Source organism: Vicia villosa, linkage group LG7 (assembly GCF_029867415.1).
Source record: "Vicia villosa cultivar HV-30 ecotype Madison, WI linkage group LG7, Vvil1.0, whole genome shotgun sequence".
In the NCBI taxonomy this organism is placed as follows: domain Eukaryota; kingdom Viridiplantae; phylum Streptophyta; class Magnoliopsida; order Fabales; family Fabaceae; genus Vicia; species Vicia villosa.
Window position 1 is genome coordinate 53,677,948 of NC_081186.1, and position 23,614 is coordinate 53,701,561.

The 23,614-nt window shown below is 39.6% G+C and overlaps 1 protein-coding gene across 1 annotated transcript; it reads right to left on the reverse strand.

Annotated features, from left to right (window-relative positions):
* Positions 1-11,189: 11,189 nt before the first annotated feature.
* LOC131619069 (uncharacterized) lies at positions 11,190-12,185 on the reverse strand. The gene has a single exon (XM_058890211.1). It carries the CDS (start codon positions 12,183-12,185, stop codon positions 11,190-11,192), a length of 996 nt encoding a protein of 331 aa, XP_058746194.1.
* Positions 12,186-23,614: the final 11,429 nt, after the last annotated feature.

The following is a 23,614-nucleotide window of genomic DNA, read 5'->3' on the forward strand; positions in this document are numbered from 1 at the left end:
GCTCCTTCGTAAGACCACGGGGATCCGGAGGCGGTTCCTTCAACTGAACTAGTAATCAGGATAGGAACAATATCTCTTCCGAACTGTGTACGCCGGGGAAAGAATGCCTTTAAACTGATCTGGGCATGATGCCAGAAAATAAGTAGGACAATCTTCATCTGATTGAAAAAGTCAATCAGGCAAACATCTCCATCTGATCTGATGATATCAGTGGCTTGCTCCTTAGTAAGATCACGGGAGATCCGGAGGCGGTTCCTTCAACTAATCTGAAACTGGATATTAGGATAGGAACAGATGTTTCTTCCGAACTGTGTACGCCGGGTAAAGAAAACGTCCTCAACTGATGGTTAGGCATCAGGACTGGGCAAACGAATTTCTTCTTCTGAACGAACTAAATCGTCAGGGAGTAGATATTTCCAACTGATCTGATGTATCAGAGGGCTTGCTCCTTCGGAAGATCTTGGGAGATCCGGAGGCGGTTCCTTCAACTGAGCTGGATATCAGGATAGGAACAAATATCTTCCACCGATCTGGGGGCATCGGGAATAGGAATGTCTTTGAACTGATCTGAGCTATGCCAGAAAATAAGTAGAACAATCCTCTTCTGATTCAAAACATCAGGATAAGCGCCTGTAATGGCTAGGCGGATATTGCTCTCTGGGGAGCATTTGAATCTGGATATCTTTCCTGCAGAAAAGAGACAGATATGATATGATTTATGCATGATGCATGTGTGAATGTTTATGGAATAACGTTCCGGAAAAGGAAGACGTTACACGCTTTTGAGAATGCAATGCGAATGATGCATGGTTCGGACGCTGCTTAGGGAGACAACGGAGGAGCACTGAATTGCTGAAGAAGTCCTGGAGAGATTATAGAACTCTGCGGGGAGGACAAGATGAGTGACCAGAAGTCACCATTGCGAGCTGGCAAAGATGGATCGGAAATCTGCTGGAGATGATCAAATCTAGACATGAGCTCTGATTGGGGAATAAATCCTGCTTGGGGGATATGAACATCCCAATTAACTGCTTGGGGAATACCCTAGCAACTTCATTAGAGAAGCAAATTCTCGACATTCTGGGGATGTGGAGATAAGAGCAAGTCATGGAGATAACTCTGATGAAGAGTGACCAACTTGCTTGCATAGAACGCATTCCGCTGGGGAAGTCCTTGACGGGAATAGATTCTGCTGAGGATGCATGTGAATCTCTGCTGAGGAAAGACTCAGTGGGGAAAATGAATACTTATGCATAACGATCCGCTAGGGATATGAGAGATCCGCTGGGGATAAGGAACTTAGCATAAGAACCTTTTGTTTAGGCAACTCCACTAGGGAATAAGATGACTCTCCTGGGGAAAAAAGGTCCATCTGATGGAGAGAGAAGCGCTCTACTGGGGAAAGAGAGGCATTCGGGCAAGGAACCTCATTAAGAGCTTGCTGGGGAATCAGATACCAATCAATCATGATTCAACTAGGGAGAAAGCATTCCACTGGAAACAAGACTTTTGGAGCATGAAGAATGCATTGAGATATTCATTGACGAGGATATAAGAATCTTGGAACAAATAAAACCTCGTATGAATGTACTCAGCTGGGGAGTGAGAATCTCTCACTTGGCTAGATCTGCCAATGCGGTGACATAATGCACTCAAAAGGATGTACCTTCGAGATAAACAGATGAAAAATGCCCCAGGATATAGCATAACATCTTCACGGGATCTCCTCACATGGCAGAGGATAGTAATGCTCACCCACAATGGGCAAATGCAAGAGCAAACAGATTATCAGACATCTGAGCTTTGAAACTTTCCATAAAGGCAATGGATTCAATGAGTTGACAGGCAAGCAGTGATTAGAATACCAAACAAGTATCGGACGGAGTGTCAAACAGACATTGGTTTTTTTGAGAGAGTGCCACCAGGAAGTGGGCTTAAGAGGTCAAGCAAGTGTTGACTTCAAAGGGACCAAACAGACATTGGCTTTCAAAGAATTCTGTAGATTCACATTGATTGTAAGGATGCCAACAAGTATTGGGCTTTCAGCTTCTGACTGCTGAGGATGATGACCTTGATGGTTCTCAAGTTCATAAATTGTTTAGCTCACACCTGAACTTTAAACTGAACACCTCCTGATGAGGAAAAAAATGCCAATGCATAGTGTCTTTGCCTCAGCCTGTAAGGACTTTGAAGAGATTCGTCATGTAAGAACTTCTTGAGATTCGTGCTATCATAGAAAACTTGCCCCAGTATCATGACTTTTGAAATCATGCCCCTGCTTGACATGTATTGGAGGTAGCTTTGATTGTGCTTGGGTGAATGCCCCTGATTGCTTAGCACTTTGAGAGATTCTTTGAATCTTGACCTGATTGTCTCAGATTGAGCGAAAAAATTACTCGACAGAGTATTCAAATGCTTTTGTGCCCCTGAGGGTGATCAAACTTTGAAATATGGCTTCCTCTGCTCAACGGAGTTCTGAAGACAACTTGCCCTTCGAGAGGGATAAACTTTTCATCTGAAGTTCATGATGGAAACTTTCTTGATGTCAAGCACTTGTTCATATGCAAAGAATGTTTATTATGAGAAATATAATTCTAATGCAAAGAATATGTTTATCTTGAAGTTAAAAGAAACTTTTTGAAAGGATGTCGTAACATCGATTTTTTTATGAAAGAAAGATGGTGTGATACCAACTCAGGCATTTAGCGGATCTCCTAGGAGTCAGCTTACCGTATTCTCGTGTATAGTTTGCTTTTGAATTAACCCATGCTTCAGTTAGGACTTTTAAGGGTTGTAACGTGGCCAGGTTCACGGTTTGAGAAAAATAGATTTTTAGGCTCAAAATATTTAGTGCCCACCCCCTTCATGATGTTCTTCAGTCCTAAGTTCAGTTAACTTGACACGAGCATTCATCTTTCAAGAGGAAATTGGGATGGTTAAGGAGTCAAAGAGGTCTTCTGGATACGACAATCACTTCACCTTTCTTGATTCCCTAATTTACATCACACGACTTTGTCCTTGATTAACAATTTCATTATCATTTCCTTTTTTTTCTTTTTTTTCTTTCTCTTTTTCTTTTCTTTTTTTTCTTTCTCTTTTTTTTCTTTTTTTTTTCTTTTTCTTTCTTTCTTTCCCCCTTTTTTTATTGACAAGTCGTGTGATCCCGCACTACCTCTACTTTATTGAAAGTGATCGTGACTGCCTGAATTCTTGGTAGATGGAGAATTACCATTGTGGTATCGTCATCCTTTGACCTCATGATGTGAGGGATAACCACCGCGACTTTGATGTTGGTCTCAACCTCTAGAGGTGAGGGATAATTTTGATGTCTCAACCTCCTGAGGTGAGGGATAACCGTTGTGGATTTGACTTTCCTCAACCTTTTGAAAGACAACCATTTTTATGTCCTTAGATGTGTGTTTCTGATGAATTTCAAACACTCGATCATGTTAACTGAATACTACCCGCCCCTAGGTTAAATGTGAGGGTTTTTTCATGAATAGAAAAGAAACTCCTACTTCGAAGGCTCAGAAGGGTTAACGAAGGTCTATCTCCCTTATATCTCCAGTGTTTGGGAATTTGAAACAATGCCTGTACATCATCAACAGGGTTCTACTCAAAAGCATACCATTTGAGGTTCTTGGTATTATGTTCATCATTCTCCCTTCAGAGTTATCCTGCTTTATAACAAAAATTAGTATCACAAAAAGCATATAAAAACATATAAGAGCAAAAGCGAATGGATTTTTCAAGACAAACATATCCAATGCATTATGATTATAGTTCAAAAACAAACAAGTTTTGCATGCAAACAGTATTGAACAAAAACAAGAAAGCTTAAACATGAACATGCATGATGAATTAGGAATTGCCAATGTTGAGGAGATCCTCTCCGTATGGACTTATTGCTTCAAAAGATCCGTTGAGTCGGAGGAGAACTTCAATTCTGGACCTCAAGTGCAAATGTGATAGCCTTTGAGTCAATCAGGTCTTGAACCTTTTCTCTGAATGACTGACAATCTCCAATCAAATAACCAAGTGCCCCCAGGGTGGAAAGCACACCAAGCACTACGTCAGAACACTTTAGATCACTTCTTGGAAGAAGATTTCGGCAAAGTCATACAGAAGTTGCAAGTGTCCAGATTTCAGGGATTTGAGCCATGCACATGGTGCACAGACTCAAGATACAAGGCGTCTTGCTTATCCCTCGGTCGGGAGCCCCAAATATAGTGACTGGAGTTTGTGAATGCTTTAGGGATTTGAGCTGCCAGGTGCAAACTCAAGAACACAGAGTCTTGCTTATCCCTCGGTCGGAAGCCCCAAATATAACTGCTGAAACAGAAATCAACATCATGAATGGAGGAACTTTGTGTTGCTATCGGCGAACAACAATAACCTCTGCCGCTTGGTCATCAAAGTTGTTACTTGGAACATACAAGATTTGTTGGGAAGGAAGCCTCTAGTAGTACAAATTGCAAGTGATTCTCAAGAGTTACTTCCTCGAGGAAGAACAAATAATCTACTTGCAGCAGATGAAATGGGATTGACCAGTAGAAACCATTATGAATAAACTCTAACATCTTTGAATCGAGAAAGTCCTGGACTCTTTGTACCTCATCACCTTGTAAGGCTTGACATTTTGATCAGGTGCCCCGAGAATGGAAAACACCAAGTATTGTCATTGAAATCAAGAGAGCTATTTGTGGTGAGAAACACCCAAAGCACGAGTCTTAACCGATTGAAATTCCATCAAGCGAGGAAGCAACTGAACACTAGACATGGGGATAACATCAACTTGCTTCTTACTCTTTCCGTCTCTGTTGACAAGCAAATGATACTGACAAGCAAACTCCAAGAGAGGAGGAGGTGACTCGGGATATGAAGCAGAACCTTGAGAATGAAAGGCATCTCTGTAGAACACTTTTGATTACTGTCTGGCAGAAGATTCTGGCGAAATCACACGGAATTTTGTAAGTGCTTTAGGGATTCGAGCAATGCAAATGGTGCAATGCTCAAGATAGACAATGTCTTGCTTATCCCTCGTGCGGGAGCCCCAAGCAATTTCAAAGACTTGTAGATACTAACATCATAACCAGATGCCCCAGGATGGAACTCACACCTAGTGTCATCGTCATCAAGCAGAGAACTTGCAAACATCAATACGGTACGGAGCTTAACCAGTTGCAAATATAGCAAGCATGGAAGCCAATGAGCATAAGACAAATCTTCAAAAAGAACCCCAACTGAGCTTTCCTCTTGGTCACCCCATAAAGTTGTTTCATGACTGATCTTTGAACACACAACACTAACAAGTCATGTCTCTGAGTCTGGTAAGAGTATCAAGTCTGAATAAGAGATCCTCGATTCTGAACACCTGTTATGCATGAGATGTATGAGATGCATGATATGAATGCAATGCCATGTTCATTCAATTTCCAAGGAATTCTCATGTTTTGATTTTTTAGCAAGAGATGAAAGAGCTTGACACGAGGCTTAAAGATATGATTCCTTGAAAATGGAAGGAACATGCATGCTAGTATGCTAGTTTTTTTTTTTTGTACATCATTTTTTGGAAAGTAAACATGCAATGATGCAAGGTGGTGGGATTTTGGATGTCTCCCACCGGACATGTCTGGATATCCTCAAAGCTATACGATCCAGGTTCAAAGGTTCGGCACCAATTCAGAACTCCCCGTAGATCACGGGCCATAATCAATAGAAACAGAACCATAGTCATCATAACAGGAACAAAACCACTCGAACAAGAACCATAGTAACCCTCGAACAAGAACAGCGGTAACCCACGAACAAGAACAGCGGTAACCCACGAACAAGAACAGCGGTCACCAACAATGTACCTGTTATATAATCATTGATTCCCGCCCCACTCACGGGTAAAATCTAGGCCAAGGTAAGGTCATGAAACGCAGTATACGGTCCGCCCGAAGGTAAGAATCATCACAGCGCGGAAGCGGGTGACGATAATACCTCCGTTTGAAACCACTACTCTGCTCGTGGTCACATAATCCATCCCGAGACGTACACCTCGAGACAAACCATGCTCCCACTCTATCCTAGGGTTCCTATGGTTCACACATAGCCTGGGTATTGGGCCTTTTACCTCTTGAAACACCCACCCAACAGACAGATATCCAGCCAGTCCAGAATATGATGCAGAAAAGTAAAAGCGCACATAGAATGCAATGCAAACAGGTAAATATGCAAAGCAGTAAAAACACCCAATGATAAACACACAAGCGCTAGGATCGACTCGCTAGGTCCGGACCAGCAACAGGTCAAGACGTCCCCAGCAGAGTCGCCAGCTGTCGCTACCGCGAAAATTAACAGAGTCGCCACTAACATATTTATCCTGAAAAGGAAGGGAATGCCAGCAAACCACAAAACAAAACAACGGTCTCACGACCAGAGAAAAAGGGTAAGGGAGTCGGTTACGCGAGGGGAAGGTGTTAGCACCCCACGCGTCCATCGTACTCGATGGTATCCACGCATGTGTCTAAATGTATGGGTGTGTAAGCAAACTACGCTAATCTGGATTAAAATGAATGCAAAATGTAGGGAAAAGAAAGAATTATGCTCGCACGGGCCCTACCCCGCTGCCTACGTATCTGTTTTGCAGAATCAGAGCTACCGTAGCTCGGCTAACTAAGTTCTGTTTGTTTTGTGTTTTTTAGGTGAACGAGTTACATTCACACTCCGCTGCTCGACCTTTGGAGACTTATGCTGGGAATGGAGCGGAAATAACAAGTTCTTAAGAAAAGAAAATCAAAGAGTGTGGTTTGTGTTTTAAAGAATGCATGAGGATGACCTAAGCTAAGGGGGAAAGCTTGCTACCTAATGTTATCATACAAAGGGTGCATACCTAAGCTAATCTATCAACCTACGAGGGAGAAGGGAAGCAAACAATGAGCACACAAACGAGCATCCGCTCGTAAAGCAAACAAACCAACGGTACTGACCGAATGGTAGAAAAGCGGTCCCGCCATAGCCAAGGGGAGCAGCTCAACCCAAGTCAACCAAGCATTAGACCTCGTGAAAATGATCGGGCCATAGACAAGAGGGCGGACCCCTCTCAGCAACCAAGCCGTCACGGATCGTAAAGGAAAACGGTGCGTGCGTACACCGAGCATCAACGTCGAGCAACGCGAGCTATAGGAAAGGCGGGGGTCCGGCTGCATGAACCCTTTTCCTGACATACTCGATAACAAGATCTTGTGCAGGTTCAGAAGCGAGCAACGCGTGGCGTGCGCATACTGAACAGACTCGATGAGACTAGGCGGGGGTTGATTGCTAACCCTTTCCGCGTGCCTTCAATGAGGACTTAACGGAGTGCCATATAGGACTTATTACACCGTGACTCCCTGCCGCAAAGCACAAATGTAAACACACCAACAAAAACAGAGCCTCTTTCGAGGACTTGGCCAGATGCATGTCTAGGTCCTACTTCTCATGTTATAGGATGATGCGGGAAAGCGATAAAGTGCAAGAGAAATAAAATGAAACGGGAGACAATACTGAACGGATAGCAAATCCGCAATGAGCTAGCAAGCGTAAGCAGAGAAGTCCGAAGTACTTCGCGTAAGCCATCATCCAGCAAAGCGAGTCAGAAAGCGTCGTCGTGAAAGTAAATCACAAGCGACATGTGGCACGCGTCGAGCACAACCACATAAGCAACCTGCAAGAGAACACAAGCCAGACAATGCAGGAATATACATCTCAATGAATGAGAGATCAGATGAATCCCGTCAGGAAGAAGTTCGTATCCCACAAATAAAATGGAACACGACACAAGTCAAGTCGCACCGGAAGCGAATTCGTGTCCCACAAATAAAGTGGAACACGGAGTAATCAAATCACAATCGAACCCTCTCAAAGTACCTCGCACATCTCAGCAAACAAATCAGTAATAACAAGGAGACACGCATCCGCCATAGAAAATAATAGCAATTAAATTCTAATTAAATCCTAAACAAAAATCTAACAAGAATAAATTGTTTTTTTATGACATTTTCATCTAACAATTAGAACAAAACCATGTAAGTAAACATCTAAATTCTAACAAGGAAAACACATGTTTTTGATTATTTTTATCATCTAAAACAAATATAGGAAACAAGAATCTAATTCTAACTAGAAAAGAATACATGTTTTTATTTATTTTTATCATGCAAAAATTCAACAAAACTACAATGATTTTTATGCTTTTACCTAGGACAAATAAAGAAAAAGAAAAATTAAATCTGGCAATTTGTTGTTTCAGGGGGGTTTAAGGTCAGAAAAATGGTGTATGACAAGGAACTGGCGCAGGGTCCAACAAATGCTGGCCCAGAGTTGTTATTGCACAATATTCTCCATACAAAAACGTGATTGGGCTTCCCTGGGGGTGTGCAGCAGTAGATTCGTGGCAGGCCCGATACAAAATGCTCAGTCCATTTATTATTCAGATTTTTGGCCAAAAACGTACATGGGCTAGATGGGAAGTGAGCGTTAGAATTCGTGCTAGGCCCAGAGATTATTGTTTTTTGTCACAGTTATTGTTCATGTGTTTTTTCTGCCAAAAAAGGCGCATGCATTGGGTTCACAAAGGGGGTAAGAGAAGCAATTCGGTTTTGGCCCAAAGTTGATAATCCACGATTCCATATTGTTTTGATCCAATTCAGACTTAATAATAGTACAAGTTAACATGCTAATCCAGATTAAACATATCAAAGCTTATGCTAATTAACACCAATTCAAATTAATCAGAAAAAATTGAAAGAGGGATTTAGGGTACCAAAATATGACGCATCAAATTCTGAAGAAACTCTTCTTCCTCATCTCCGAGCAACAGCGGCGCGGCGGCCGGAGATTTGTCTCCGATTGACTCCTTCGATGGTTCTCCATTAACGTACGAAGACTCCGAGTCCTTTTCTCAACTCAACTTCTTTGCTTCTCTTCCGTTATCGGTCCCTCTCATCAATCTCGATTCGTTCCAATTTCGACACATGGAGATTCACACGAAAGTGAACACAAGGCAAGAACGAATGAAGCTCGAGTTTCAATTGATCGGAGATGATCAGATGACGATTCAACGGTGTCAGCAACGAGGCCTTGAGTTAAGCGTACGTGTTGTACTTTTGCTTTCTTCGTTCAATTCGCTCTTCTTCTTGAACTTCCGCCGCGTTTCATTATTGTTGCGATGCAGGTGCGTTGCGAAGATGTGTTATTATGTGAATGAAGATTCAATGTTGAAGATCGGTGATGAGTTTGTGATGTTGTGCGATGAAGGTGGAGTGCGATTGCGATTCCGAGAAGACTCGCTGAATGATGTTGTTGTTGCGTTTCGGAGCGGAGTGATGGTGATTGCGTTGCAGAATTATTGATGAACAGTGTTGAAGATCGATGAAGATTCTTGTGAAGATATATTCTGAAGAAGCTTGAGAGTTGATGATTATTCGGTTACAGGTTCGTTCTCGGTTTCTTCTTTTTCTATTCTTGCTGCGTTTTTGTTGTGATTGAAGGTGAGGTTTCCTTTATGAATTTTCAGAGTGCAGGTTTATGAATCTCCAGAGATCGAAGGTTGAATGGAGGTTGGGGATGAAAGTTCAGAGATGGTGAAGAAGGTTGAAGATGAAGATCGAATGTGATGAGATGCGAAGAAGATGGAGAAGTTTGTTACACGGTTGGAGGTGAGTATCAATTTCTGTTACGTCTTTTTCGGTTTCTCAATTTCTGTTATGAAGTGAATTGAAGGAGATGGATCTGTGATTTCCAGAAGATTGAAAGTGTGGAGGTTAAAGAATGGAGAGAGCTTTTTCCGTGAACCTGAACCAAAGAGTCTGTAGAGGTTGAAGGTTGTCATCGAGGGCGATTGGAGAAGGTGATTGAAGAGAGTTTGTTACATTTTGCTTCTCTGATTTCTCTGTTATCGATTCTTTTTCTGTTATAATGTCAATCTCGTTTGGCTCGGTCCGGTTCTCCCTGAATGCAGGGGGCTGTTTGGTTTTTTTTTGAAGTGCAGGGTTCAGTTTTCACTTGGTTTTGATCTGCGGTTCCATTGGTTTTCCTCCGGCGCCGACTTGTATAGCACGGAGTCTGGTTTATTTTCTGGTCTATGAACTGACTCGGTTCAGCCTTTGATTGTGATGCAGGATTCGATCTTTGCAAGCAAACCTTTTCGGTTTGTTTGAAATGGTAGCTGTGGCTTCAAGAGTTTGCTGCAAGTTGATGATGCAAGCGGCGGTTTAGAGCTTCTTGGATTGTATGGAAGCTGATTTTTTTGTAATTTTATTTGATGTAACGGGCTTTGGATTTGTTATTTGAATGTGGACACTTGTGAACTTTTATGTAATGGACCATTGTATTTGGACATTGAGATTTTATACATTGAATATGAATTCTTTTTTTTTATGGGCTCCTAACTTCAATTCCAATCAATTCACATAAATGGACTTTGCTTGCATCTCACAACATTAATCCAATTAATAAGCTTGACATATTTTGAATTCATAGGATTAAGTAAACACTTAAAGGAATTCTTTCGAATCAATCCTCAATTCTCAATGAAATTCAATCCGCATTCTTAACGAAACCTCGGCTTAAATTCTCACATCAAGTGACTTGCATTACGAGCAACAAATATTTGAACTCATAACAACACCTTAATCACAATGACCCCGCGAACCATATCTTGTACCATGACTAATATCTTGACTTGCATAACAAGCAATTGGAGGAAACCTTAGCACCGAAATTGTCTTAAAAATAACGAAAATTCTTTATTATTTTTCTCAATTTTTGAGAGACGAAATAAACATCTTTCATAACTTATAGCACAGAGAAAGAGGGCAAATTTTGGGGTGCAACACTAACACGAGCTGTGTCAACCCCGTGACTTTCACCTCTTTTGCATTTTCTTGGCCACGCTTCATCCTATCACGGCCAGTTTCAGGTGACACGAGTGGTCGTGTCAGACCTCATGTAGCTTGATTTTTCATTTCCTTCGAAACTCCCCTTTTTGTACTTTTTCACATTGATTTGTCTCGATTTATTCCTTTGAGCCTGGAAACAGTAAAATACACAACCAAAGCATAAAATGTAGAAGAATGAAGTAAAACACTTGACAATATAAACCAAAAACGACTAAAATCAACGGTAATTAAACGTATAAAAACCATTGATCAGTAGGCTGTTTAGGTTTCCACTCCTTTTTTTTTAATCTGATTTTTCTTTAGACTGCAGTCATGTCCCACTCTTAAACAAGTTTGGCAATAACGAGGTCTCCACTCATATTCAATCTTTTTCTCTATCCTTCTCCCAGTTTGATCCCTTATCCATATGGACTCCTTGGTTTTCGGAGTTATATCCACTTCCACAAGTATTCTAGCATAAGATATTCTCAGTTTCCTAGCTGTACACTCATCTGTGGTAACAGGGCATCCTATAACACTAGCTATTTTGGAAATACTCTCATCTCCCCATAGATACAATGGTAGTTGTGGTAAAGTTATCCAGATAGGAACAACCTTAAAGAGATCATCTCTAATTTCAAACTCTGCGGACCAATACCTTAGGAATAAAGGAGCACCGTAGATGAAATATGGTCCCTGTTGCATCACTCTTTCCCTATCCTCATCCAATTTGAACCTAACTATAAAGTAACCAGTATCATTATAGTATAGTTCAGGTAAAGAGAAAAAGTTCCATACCTTCTCCATGAATTTCTTTATCGCGTTCATAGACAGAGATTCTCCCATCGCAAAGAGTATCATCGCTGATTCCCAGTAGTTCAATTCATTCACCACGTCCTTGTCTTCAATGGAGATTTCAACTTCTCCATTAATCATAGTGGGAGGGATATACCTCAGAGCCATACCACGCTTGATATCACGATTCCCTTGTATCACATCGACCCAAGTCTTCGTGGGAGAAACCCTAATCGGAGACTTAACAACCTCCTTCGTGTTATCCCGCGTCGAATCAGGGTTCTCAGTGTTCAAGCTATCCACAACAATCACCTTCGGGTTATCAATCACCACTTCCCCTTGATTCATCATCTTCTTTCGTCCTTCTTCACTCCTTTTCGCAGTTGTTTCTCCTACCGAGTCCATAATAGCCTGAGTGACAATCGTCTGTTCTTGTACCACCACCTTCTTCTTCGGTGGTCGTCCAACACCCCTCTTGCCCATGGCGGAGGTGCGCCCGAGGAAAGATCCACCGTAACGGAAAATGTGTAATCGCCTCAGAAATCTCCCCCAATCGGATTCAAATTTTGTTATATATATTTACAGAAGTATTCTGTGTAAACAATGTAATATTATGGGTAAACAGTTAATTTATAAATATTTTGTAGTTTGTAACGAAATTTAAAAAATATCAATCTTACTCCTCGGTGCTATTAATAAACAGAGAGGTTTGATGCGCTAGTTTTGAAAATATTAAAAGTGTAGAAGCTGGGGTTCGACCCCATGTGCATAAGCATTTTTCCCTCGGTGTTTTAAAAATCGAGGGGTAAAAGTGATACCTTTCATGAAGCCTTTTGTTACCTTGCTTCTTTAGCCGAGGTAAAATGATTTTTCGTGTCGGAGGTGAAATGTGTTTTTTGTAGTGATGATATTCAATTACTGTGTGATTCCCCTTAAACTTGGCATTGTATCTTAGATGATTTACCTCTTTCCTTGTCTCCTCTCCAACCTTTGAAGTTGGAACCTCTCCAATTTTTGTTTGAATTGAACTTGTTGCCTTTGTGGTAAGATTTTTGGGCAATGCTTGTTGTAGCATTAAGGGCTAGGTTGGTGAGGTTATTTAGTTCCTCAATTCTACTTTTAAAGGTTAGCAATTGAGCTTGTAGATTAACCCAGCTGAGTGTAGTTTGATCAAATAGTTTTACAACTATAAGACTATATTCATAATCCAAACCATTAAGAGTTTGAATGACAATATCATAAGTTGAAACTGGATTGCCTGCAAGTTTGAGCTTATCATCCAGGTTCTTCATCTTGATCAGGTAATCTTCCATTTTCATTTCTCCTTTTCTAGTGTTATAGAACTCAAATTTGTGATAAGTAACTTGTGACCTTGTGTGGGCATCATCCAGACTTTGAGCTTCCTCCCAAAGTTGCATTAAGGCTTCACATCGTGATAACTTTGTTGATATGCTAGCACTCATTGAACTTCTCAACCATCCAAGGAGTTGTTGATCATATGCTTGCCAATCTTCAAACTCGGGATTGATTTTTTTTTTGCTTAAATCTATATGAGTGATGAATTCTTCATGGTACTCCTTATTCCCTAACATGGAACCATCGAGCCTTGCACCTTTGATTATAGGAAACATCATTGGTTTTCATAGTGGATAGTTGTCTCTGTCCAACTTGACAGAAATAGTGGATAGGACATCATTTATGTGGTTTGAATTTGCAACAGATGACATGGTTTGTATTGGATCTGGAGCGTTCAAGACTTAAGCGCTCTGATGCCAAGAAATAAACGGTGTCACTGTATATTGATGGTATTACATAATCTGATGAATATGTATTAAAAGAAAAATTTATTAGAAAAAAGTTTATTAATTTTAAGAGTGTTTTTTTTAATTGTAATTTTGATCCTCCTATTATCCAACTTTTTTAAATTTTGGTCCATCCATTTTAAAATCCAAAATTTTAGTCCTATGTAAATCTGAAGACAAATTTTAATGAACTTACGCTCATATTGATGACACGTCAGTGGCAGTTTTAAAATGAATTCTTAAAATAAAATTATTCTTATTTAAGATTTATGTTAAACATATCATCAATGTGAGATTTATGTCATTAAAAAATGCTTACAGATCTGCAGGGGACTAAAATCTTCAAAAAATTAAAATAAAAAAACTAAAATTCTGAATTTTAAAATAAAGGATCAAAACTATAAAAAAAAAAATAAAGTGGCCAAAATTACAATTAATTTTTTTTTATATAGAAAACTATCTTTATAAATATTCATTTTTAGATTTTTTTAAAAAAAACTTAATTTCTAGTGTTTTCTAATAAAGTGTTATATATCTTTTATAATATTTTAAAATAATTATTTTTTAATTAAATGTTTTTAGAATGTTCAATATTTTGTTATAAACATTTTGAAATTTACGCTTTTATATCAAAATCTGACATAATGAAAACGTAACAAGTATTTGTAAATTAATACGATAATTTAAAATATATAATCAAAGATTATTCATAGATTGTTTTAGTTATTGTATTGTATTATCGCTGTTAAACTCCATCGAAAATCTATTAAAGGTACGTTCTAGATTGTCTCCTTCCCCCTAAATATTCCTCATAAACTATGTGTTAGTTTAAGGGTTAAATAAAATATTTAAATAAAAAATAACCCCGTAATAAAACAAGAAATATTGCTGGCAGTGGCTGCAGTCTACAAAAAGGGAATAAAATATTGGGGATGGGTTGGTTATTTCACATGCGAAAAGTGGTCTCCATGTGCTCACTCAATCGAGAAAAAAATATATAAAATAAAATAAAAACATCATAGAAGAAAATATAAGTAAATAAATAAAGTAAAAGGCCACGCGCCTAAGAGGCCAGGCATCGAGGAAAACGTGACTCCGTAATTAATTGGTTAATAATATTTTGTGGCATTTTGTGCCAAAAAATAATATTTTGTGGCATTATATTGATGACAGAATCAAAGACCGTGATCCTCCACGAGACTACTACAAGTCTACAACGCGTCTATGTTTGCTTTATATCCAATTTCATTGAATCATTTTTTTTTTAAGTTTTAAGTGTTCTACATATTTTAATATTAAAAACTTATGTTGATATATATTTAGTCTAAAATAGTTGACATAAATTATTGGAAGTTACATCAATTCTACTAAATTGTAAATGATATGGTCACTATCATATGTAATTTTTTTAATTTATTCAATAATTAATATATTTATATTATATATTAAGTATGTAATTTTTTGTGTTAAGCATGCTTATAAATTCAACAGAATCGTAGTAGTATGTAGTTAATAGAGTCGAATTTAGTTCATAACGACAGAAGGACGAACACAACATGTAGTAGTCAAGTTGTGTGTATTTGATTGAAAGTCGAATACAACTAGTAAAAGATGTGTGTATTTTACAGAGAGTCGAATATAGTCTGTTGAAGTTAGTAAATCGGCTAGTTAGTTTGCGACCGCTTGATTTACAAGTAATCTCATTATAAATAGGAGAGCATCTATTGTTTGTAGAGAGATGGAATAGAGAGAATTCACAGTTGTGAACTTAGAAAGGAAGAAATCATGTATTTAGTAGAATCAATAATCATATTCTTCTTCTTTTCTCTCAAAACCCTAATCCATATTCTCTTTCAAGTTATCTTCTTCTCAAATTTTTGTGCGAGGGAATCGTCTTGGAACCAATATGTGGTTGAATCACTCGAGTGAAGAGTGAAGGACAAGAATCTTGAATCAATCAAGAAAGTGATTGAATCTTGTTCTATCAAGATCGATTCAAACATCTAGTATCTAGAGCACTGACTACGATTCTTGGGAAGCATAAAGCAATGACTTCTCATCCGAATGAGCATTTTCCAAAAAAAAAGGTTTCCATCTTGAATGGCAAGAATTATGAGAATTGATGTAAGCAGATGAAGGTTGTCTTCTGCTATCAAGATATTTGGGATCTTGTGAAGAATGGAGTGACACCAATTAGCAAAGATGGCACAAATGAACAATAGGCAACACACAGAAATTTAAAGCAGAAAGATTATAAATCTCTCTTTAAAATCCATCAATGCGCTGATCCAGATAACTTTGAAGACGTTTGTGGTGTAAACTCATTGAAAGAAGCACGGGAAATCCTAGAGAAATCTTTTAGAGTTGGTGAGAAGGTGAAAGAGGTGAGGTTACAAACTTACAAAAGAACATATGAGTTGCTTCAAATAGAAGAAAGTGAAAGTGTGGTTGATTTCTTCACTAGGGTAATAGTACCGGTGAACTAAACCAAGATGTATGGAGAAGTGTTGACATCAAGATCAATAGTTGCAAAGATATTGGGGCCAATGCTTCCAAAATTCGATCATGTGATAGTAGTCATAGAAGAATCGAAGGACCTCTAAATCATGACAAAATAAGAGCTTCAAGGGACACTTGAATCTCATGAACAAAAAATGGCTGAAAGATATACAAGCAAGAGGAAAGGTGACTTAGCTTTGCAGGCACAATCAATAAAAGAAAAGAAAGACAAAGGAAAATGGAACAGCAACAAAGGTAAATGAGGTTACAAAAATTCGAATTGTAGGAATCACCAGCAAATAGAAAATCATTCGAACCAGAGACAATCGTCAAACTAGAGCAATCACAAAGTTAGTGTTATAGGTAGAGAAAGAAGTGGTGGAATGAAACCTGATAAGAGTCATATTTAATGTTTCAATTGTCAGGAGTATGGTCATTATGCTAGTGATTATCCAAAAAAACAAATGAAATAATTGAAAAAGTGATGTTATACATGCAAGACAAGAAGAAGAAGAAGAAGAAGAAGAAGAAGAAGAAGATGAAGAAGAAGAAGAAGAAGAAGAAGAAGAAGAAGAAAAAGAAGAAGAAGAAGAAGTATTGCTGATGGTCACAACAAAAGAAGAAGAACTATTTAAGGGTTAATGGTACTTGACTCAGGTTACTCATCACATAGGACTGGAAAGAGAGATTAGTTTTTCAATACCAGTCCCTCACTAAAGAACAAAGTGAAATTTGCAAATGATAATACCCTATATACTGAAGGTATTGGTGATGTTCTGATCATGAGGAAAGATGACAAATAATCGGTAATTTCCAATGTATTGTACATACTAGGTGTAATGCCCCGAATTTAATTAATTGGTTAATTAAATTAATTAAGGATTCAATTGTTGGAAATCGTCGAAGTTGGGGAATTTATCGGTATTGATTTAAGGGACGTAAGTGAATTACTATATTGGTTGAGCGATTGAATGGGAAGTCGAATTAAATTGGTCGGTTTAATCAGGAAATAATAGTATAAATAATATTATGGCATTGGACTACTTATTTAGTTAATTTGGTTAGTTGGTGTTAGTAATTTGGAGGTGTGCCAAGAGTAGGCCCAATAGGAAGTAATAGAATTATTATGGAATAATAATAATATTATTTTGGTTAAAGTAATAGAAGGAAGTACAATAAGAGACTTTTGGAAGAAAATAAGGGTTTGGTGATGGTACGAGCAAACATTGCTGTGAAGAAATACAGAAGAGGAAAGAAACCGGAAGAATTATACGAAGCCGGAAGCTAGGAATTTCACCGGAAATTGTAGAGCGGACTCCGAATACAAGGTAAGGGTGGAATTCTTGCTCTATAAACGGGGATATGATGAATCATATGTGGGGTTTTGGGAATTAATGTTATCTCTTTGTTCCGGTTGAATTATTCTATTATGTGTGGTATTGTTGTGTGTTGTTTCTGGAAATTGTATGTAAACATTTGTTGCTATGTGATTATTGTTTGGTTTGTGTTGTCGGTGATTTTAGGATAAATTGAAATTGTGATTGATGGAAAATTTCCTGTGCTGAATATAACTCTGTGATGTGTGTTGATAAGTCTCTGGTGACGAATTTTTTGGGTTGTTAGTTGATGAGGACAAATAAAAGATTAAACGGGAAAGATGATCGGAAAAATAGCAAGTGTACTATTTTTACCGATGTAGTAATAATGGGTTTTACCCCAAGTATCGATCACGAGGATTGCGTCGGAAATACAAGTGGTTGTACTCAGTCAATTAAACAAAAGATCATAAGGGTGTTGTTTCAACTAATTAGTGAAAGAGATTAAAATGCTAAGAAATATTGGAAATTAAAACTGATCTTTTGATTATGAGAAAATAATGCTAAGGTAGGGTGTGTGATTCTCTCTCTAATTCCTCTGGATGAAGATCTCTTTAATCCGTTCATATGGTTCAATTATTCATTCTCAAGCATGATTATCCTAAGTCCTTAGTGAAAATCTTATTTGGTTTAAAATCCGATTACTTAAGTCCTTAGAGAAATAAGACAAAACCAAATCGTTAATTTATCAAGAATTTCTGAATAACCTGATTATATCCCTAGTCCTAGGTGATAATTATAAGGTTCAATTGTATACAAACCCTAACAATTGTAGTCCTACGAATTGTTAACAACAGAACAATCCTTATTGGTCCGATAAAGAAAGCATTATAACCATTATACAATTGAATTGAATAATACGAACTTTAAATTAACGAAATACCAAATCCAGAGTTATTACAGATCGAATCAGGGACACCCCCTAGCATTGGGGGGTTTAGCCTATCATAGTATTCAAGAAACACAAGTGAAAAAGTTTAGACATTACAATTCATTGGGAGAACTAGGATCTTCAATGGTGTCCACCGTTGAATCTCTTCGCCTTCCAAAATCTCGCTTCCGTCTCTTTTCTTCTCTGCAATTCTATATTACAATCTCCAAAAGTCCTTTTCCTTTGCCCTAAGGTTGTTCTTATAACTCACTTCCATTCAGGTTGAAACTGAAGTACCAAAAATACCCTTACTGGTCCCCTTCAAGTGAGGGAAACAAGGAAAATAAAATCAGCACGCCTCAACAACACGGGCCGTGTTGCTGCACACGGGCGCCCGTGTTGTTTGTCTGCTCCTGGGCCAAAAAAAACACTTTCCATGCATCTTTTCACACGGTCCGTGTGCCTGCACACGGGTGCCCGTGCGAAACCTCTGCCTTTGCTTCAGAGTTGCCTTTCCAGCCACCTTTTGACACGGACCGTGTGCATGCACACGAGTTCCCGTGTTAACCTCAGACTTGGCTTCTTTCGGCTTCTTTTTCCGCTCGTGCGCGCCACAAGTTCCTATCTTTCCCGTGCATCAACCTGGCCAAAAACAAACTAACAACCAGCGCATAAAACGACACTTTTGTAATACTCAAAACGCATTAAAATGCAACAAAGTCACACAACCGAAAAACACGAAACTTACTTTAAAAACATATGCAAATGCCACTTAGTATTACCAAGATTACGAATTTTTGTCGGAAAAAGGTGCGGAAACTTACTAGAAATGGTGACCGATCACAACCCCACACTTATCTCATTTCTTGTCCTCAAGTGATGTATCGAGGCAAAACAAAGGTCACCGGCGAGATTCTTTTCTCAACAACACAATCAGGTTCTTTGCAAAATTCCTTCACTTAGCAATCGAGTCTATGGTTTCCTTCGTCAAACTATCAATCGCATTATCACTTTCGAGCACTTTTTCACCTGCAAGCTTTTCACGATCTCACAAAATCTCTCCGGGTTAAAGTGTCTACACTCACAGTACCAAGGCATGCATATTACTTTTAACTTTGAATATATTCTCTAATCACTACACACACAGATTACACACACTTCATGAGGTCTTAGGGCTGTAACGTGGCTTGGGTTTGGTGGGGTAAACAAGGAATGGGATAACAAATGGTTTTGGTGCTCGGCATTTATGTTGGGTTCACATTTCTACTCTTAGTGGTTTGAATCATAAGAATGGGGTTAAGACCTTATATGGTCTTTCACATAAGTGGGCAAGGGCTAAGATTTTTCTTTGTTTTGATTTTCAAACTTTCTCTTTGGATTTTCACAAGTTCCACATTCATCTTTTCTCTCTTTTTTTTCTTTTCTTTCTATTTTTTTTCTTGCCCTTTTCTCAATGGTTTACAACCCCACACTTAGATTCTTTCGTGTCCTTCAAGAGACTAACATTAATGTCGAGCGATAACATGAACAGTGAGTATGCGGGTGGTAACAAGAATAACAACAATGAACAAAACAAACATTACGGCTCAAAGGGGGTTGACGATGGATATCATGCATACAGGATGGCTAGAAAGGCTCGGGGTTACGAAAAAAAACTTGCCTCAGTGTGCGCTTTCGTAGTGTGCTTGTGTTATGAGAACATACGCAAAATCAAAGTGAATAGTGCCATACCTGACTGGACTCTCATGTGGAGTTATGAATTTGGCTCTGAAATCTCACCGGGTCGGTTAAGCTTGCATGCTTCGAGGTGCTCTTGGTGTCCTGCGGTTTCCTTTCATCTAAAGTACACCATACTTCTCTCTTGGTTCAGTGTTGACTTTTTACGTCCTACCTTCTTCTCTTTGATTGTGTCAACTTCCGTGGTGCCTGCGGAGATCAAGTGTGGGATGTGTTGTTCACCCACTATCTATTAGTTTGCTCCCCTCTGACTTGTATCAATCACCTGGTAACACCATGACAACACTGCACCATATAAACTTGAAAGAAACACACTTTAAAATAAAAGTAAGACAAATGATCATAATCAAATCAAACAAACTAAACTATGAATTCAAAACGGAAAGCAAAGCAATACAATAAAATAGAACCTCCCCCACACCTGAACGAAACATTGTCCTCAATGTTTTAATTCCAGTGTGACGGAGAGTACCTGGCTTACTGAAACGGTGGTGGAGGAGGAGGATCCTGTGGAAAGTGCAACATAAGACGTCGCATCATCTCTTGGACATCGTCCACCACAGCTCCTTGTCGGAACAATTCAACACCTTGTCTTGTTTGCTCGGTACGGAGAGCACCAATCTCTGTTTGTACCCACCCCCATTGATCTGGAGTCATGGAGGACGACCCAGCAGTTTGTTGGAAGAACTGCTGAGGAGGCGGGACAGGGTGATCTTGAGTTGGATTGTAATCCTCCATGTCGTCACCTGCAAAATTATGATCATGTGGAGGGCTTTCGCCTAGATATGGACCTGTAGCTACATACAACCAGTTAGCACGATTTGCAATAGAAATACTATCGGGTGCAGGTAGTGCCATAATATGTTGCCCATGAACAGTTAGGGAGAAGTACCCGGGCTTTACCACAATCATCCTTTGATTGACAAGAGTTTGCAAGTCAATCTTCTTACCCGGTATCGAGGGTTCCTCAATCAATAGCTGGCTATAGTTCAAGTGCTCAGCCAATTGAGAGATCATCCCACCGACTGAGATCTCTCCAGTAGAAGCATTCCCAACTTGTTTTAGGTGGTTGGCAGCAAAGGCCGCTATATTCACTCGACTTACCTCAATCATATTATGCAAAAGAAACAACTCTCTCCTCGCACAGACCCCCGTACTATCTCCTCTCCCAAATAAGGAAAAAGCCAAACCTTTCTGAGCATATCTGAAACAAGGGTTATGAATCCCCGAGGCCTTGGCCTTACTTGGATTGTACCCAGCTGAACCTGTGATGGCTTCCCAAAATTCACAAGCAGGAAATGTTTCGGGTGGGGCTCCCGGTCCAGCGGACGGTAATTTAAGGGCCGCCCCAACCTCTTCCACAGATAAAGTATGCTTATTTCCAAACATATAAAATTCCATATCACCAAAATACTCCAATTTGGAGCCATTCCATTTGTGTCTCAATTTAAATTCCACAGTGCTCAGAAATTCAAGAGTTAGGCCTTCATAAGTCGGTGCCTCAAATAACATAAAGGGCAACATCCCAATGTTGTGAAACATACGGTATACTTCATCTTTAAGGCCTAACTTGACAAGTGTGTCATCACAGATATATCGGGTCGGGAGTAATTTACGCTGAACTAAAACATCATACCTTGCTTTGTGTTCAGGAATAGCAAATGTAATGCCATGGGCATTCTCCTCTTGATTCCCACTACGACCGGTTGCGCGACTAGGGGCGCGACGGACCCGCTGCCTTGGTTGGGAGGATTCGGCGAAATCATCCCTGATGTTGCGGCGCTGGGTTGTCTTTCGGGGAGGCATGTTAAGGTCTCTGCAAGAAAATTAAAAACAAGAGACAAACAACACAACAAAGAAAAATTAGAAAATTTAAAATTGCACAAAATTAAAATATAAACCGATAGAAGTGTAGAGGATGGAGAGTAGAGCAACTTTCGTGAAAGCACTATAGTGTTTAAGTGAGTGGTTGATGGTGGTAGAGTGAGATTTGTGAAGGTGGAGGCTAGGTTTTCATGGAGGAAGAGAGTGAGAAGTGGGAGAATGAGTGGAATGAAGGAGAAGATGGTTATAATGCAGATGGGGCCCACATAAATGGCCCAAAAAAAATTCAAATTTCTGCCCCCGCACAAACCACACGGTCCGTGTGCCTGTACACGGTCACCCGTGTGAATATTCTGCTTGTTAATGAAAGAGTGCTGAGGGGCAACACAGGCCGTGTTTCTGCACACGGGCGCCCGTGTTGCTGGTGCTGTAACTTCAATTCCACTTTTTTTTTTCTTTTCTGCGTTCTGACTCAACACGGGCCGTGTTGCTGCACACGGGCCGTATTGCTGCACACGGGCGCCCGTGTTGATGTTCTTCTATGCACCAAAATTGAACAATCTTCGTGCTTTGTTACTCGAGTTGCGCCTACCGGTCCAAACTTTACCACCTAAAATAAAACAAAATAGAATAAAGAAAAAAAGCGTTATAGAAAACGAGCGTGGGTTGCCTCCCACGGAGCGCTTCGTTTAACGTCGCATGGCTCGACGGTCTACACCTCATCCGGTGAGACGCAAATGATCAATCACTCCTGCTTCTACTCCAGTATAGTAGGGCTTCAACCGTTGTCCATTCACCTTGAAAACATCTCCATTGTTTGGATTTTTAATTTCCACCGCACCATGAGGAAATACCGTTTGTACCACAAACGGACCAGACCACCGGGATTTCAATCTCCCAGGAAAAAGTTTAAGCCTGGAGTTAAATAGAAGCACTAATTGGCCTTCCCAGAATACTTTCTGTTTTATTCTCTGATCATGCCATTTTCGGGTCTGCTCTTTATAGACCTTAGCATTCTCATAGGCTTGATCACGGAATTCTTCTAGCTCATGGAGTTGAAGAATCTGTAATTCACCTGCTTTTGCCAGATCATAGTTCAAGTATTTGGTAGCCCAAAATGCTTTGTGCTCAAGTTCAAGAGGGAGATGGCACGCCTTACCATAAACTAGTTGATACGGGGACATACCAATGGGGGTTTTGAATGCTGTTCTGTACGCCCATAGTGCATCTTCAAGTTTCAGAGACCAATCCTTTCTCGAAGCACTAACAGTCTTTTCGAGAATCTGCTTGATTTGCCTGTTCGAAACCTCCACCTGACCACTGGTCTGAGGATGGTATGCAGTGGCAATCTTGTGCTTCACATTGTACTTTTTCAACAGATTCTCCATCAACTTGTTTAAGAAATGGGTGCCTTCATCGCTTATGAGTGCTCTAGGAACCCCAAATCTTGAGAAAATATTGGTTTTGAGGAAGTTTACTACCACTCTCGCATCATTTGTGGGTAGAGCGACTGCTTCAACCCACTTGGAGATGTAATCAACAGCTACAAGGATGTAGTTCATTCCAAAAGATGGTGGAAAAGGTCCCATGAAATCGATTCCCCACACATCGAACAATTCCACTTCAAGTATAACCTTCTGCGGCATCTGGTTTCTTTTGGAAATATTCCCTGTTCTTTGACACCTGTCACATTCTTTCACAATGCCTTGAGCGTCTTTGAATAGTGTGGGCCAATACAAACCAGATTGTAGGACCTTTGTAGCCGTTCTATCACCACTGAAATGTCCTCCATATTTGGGATCA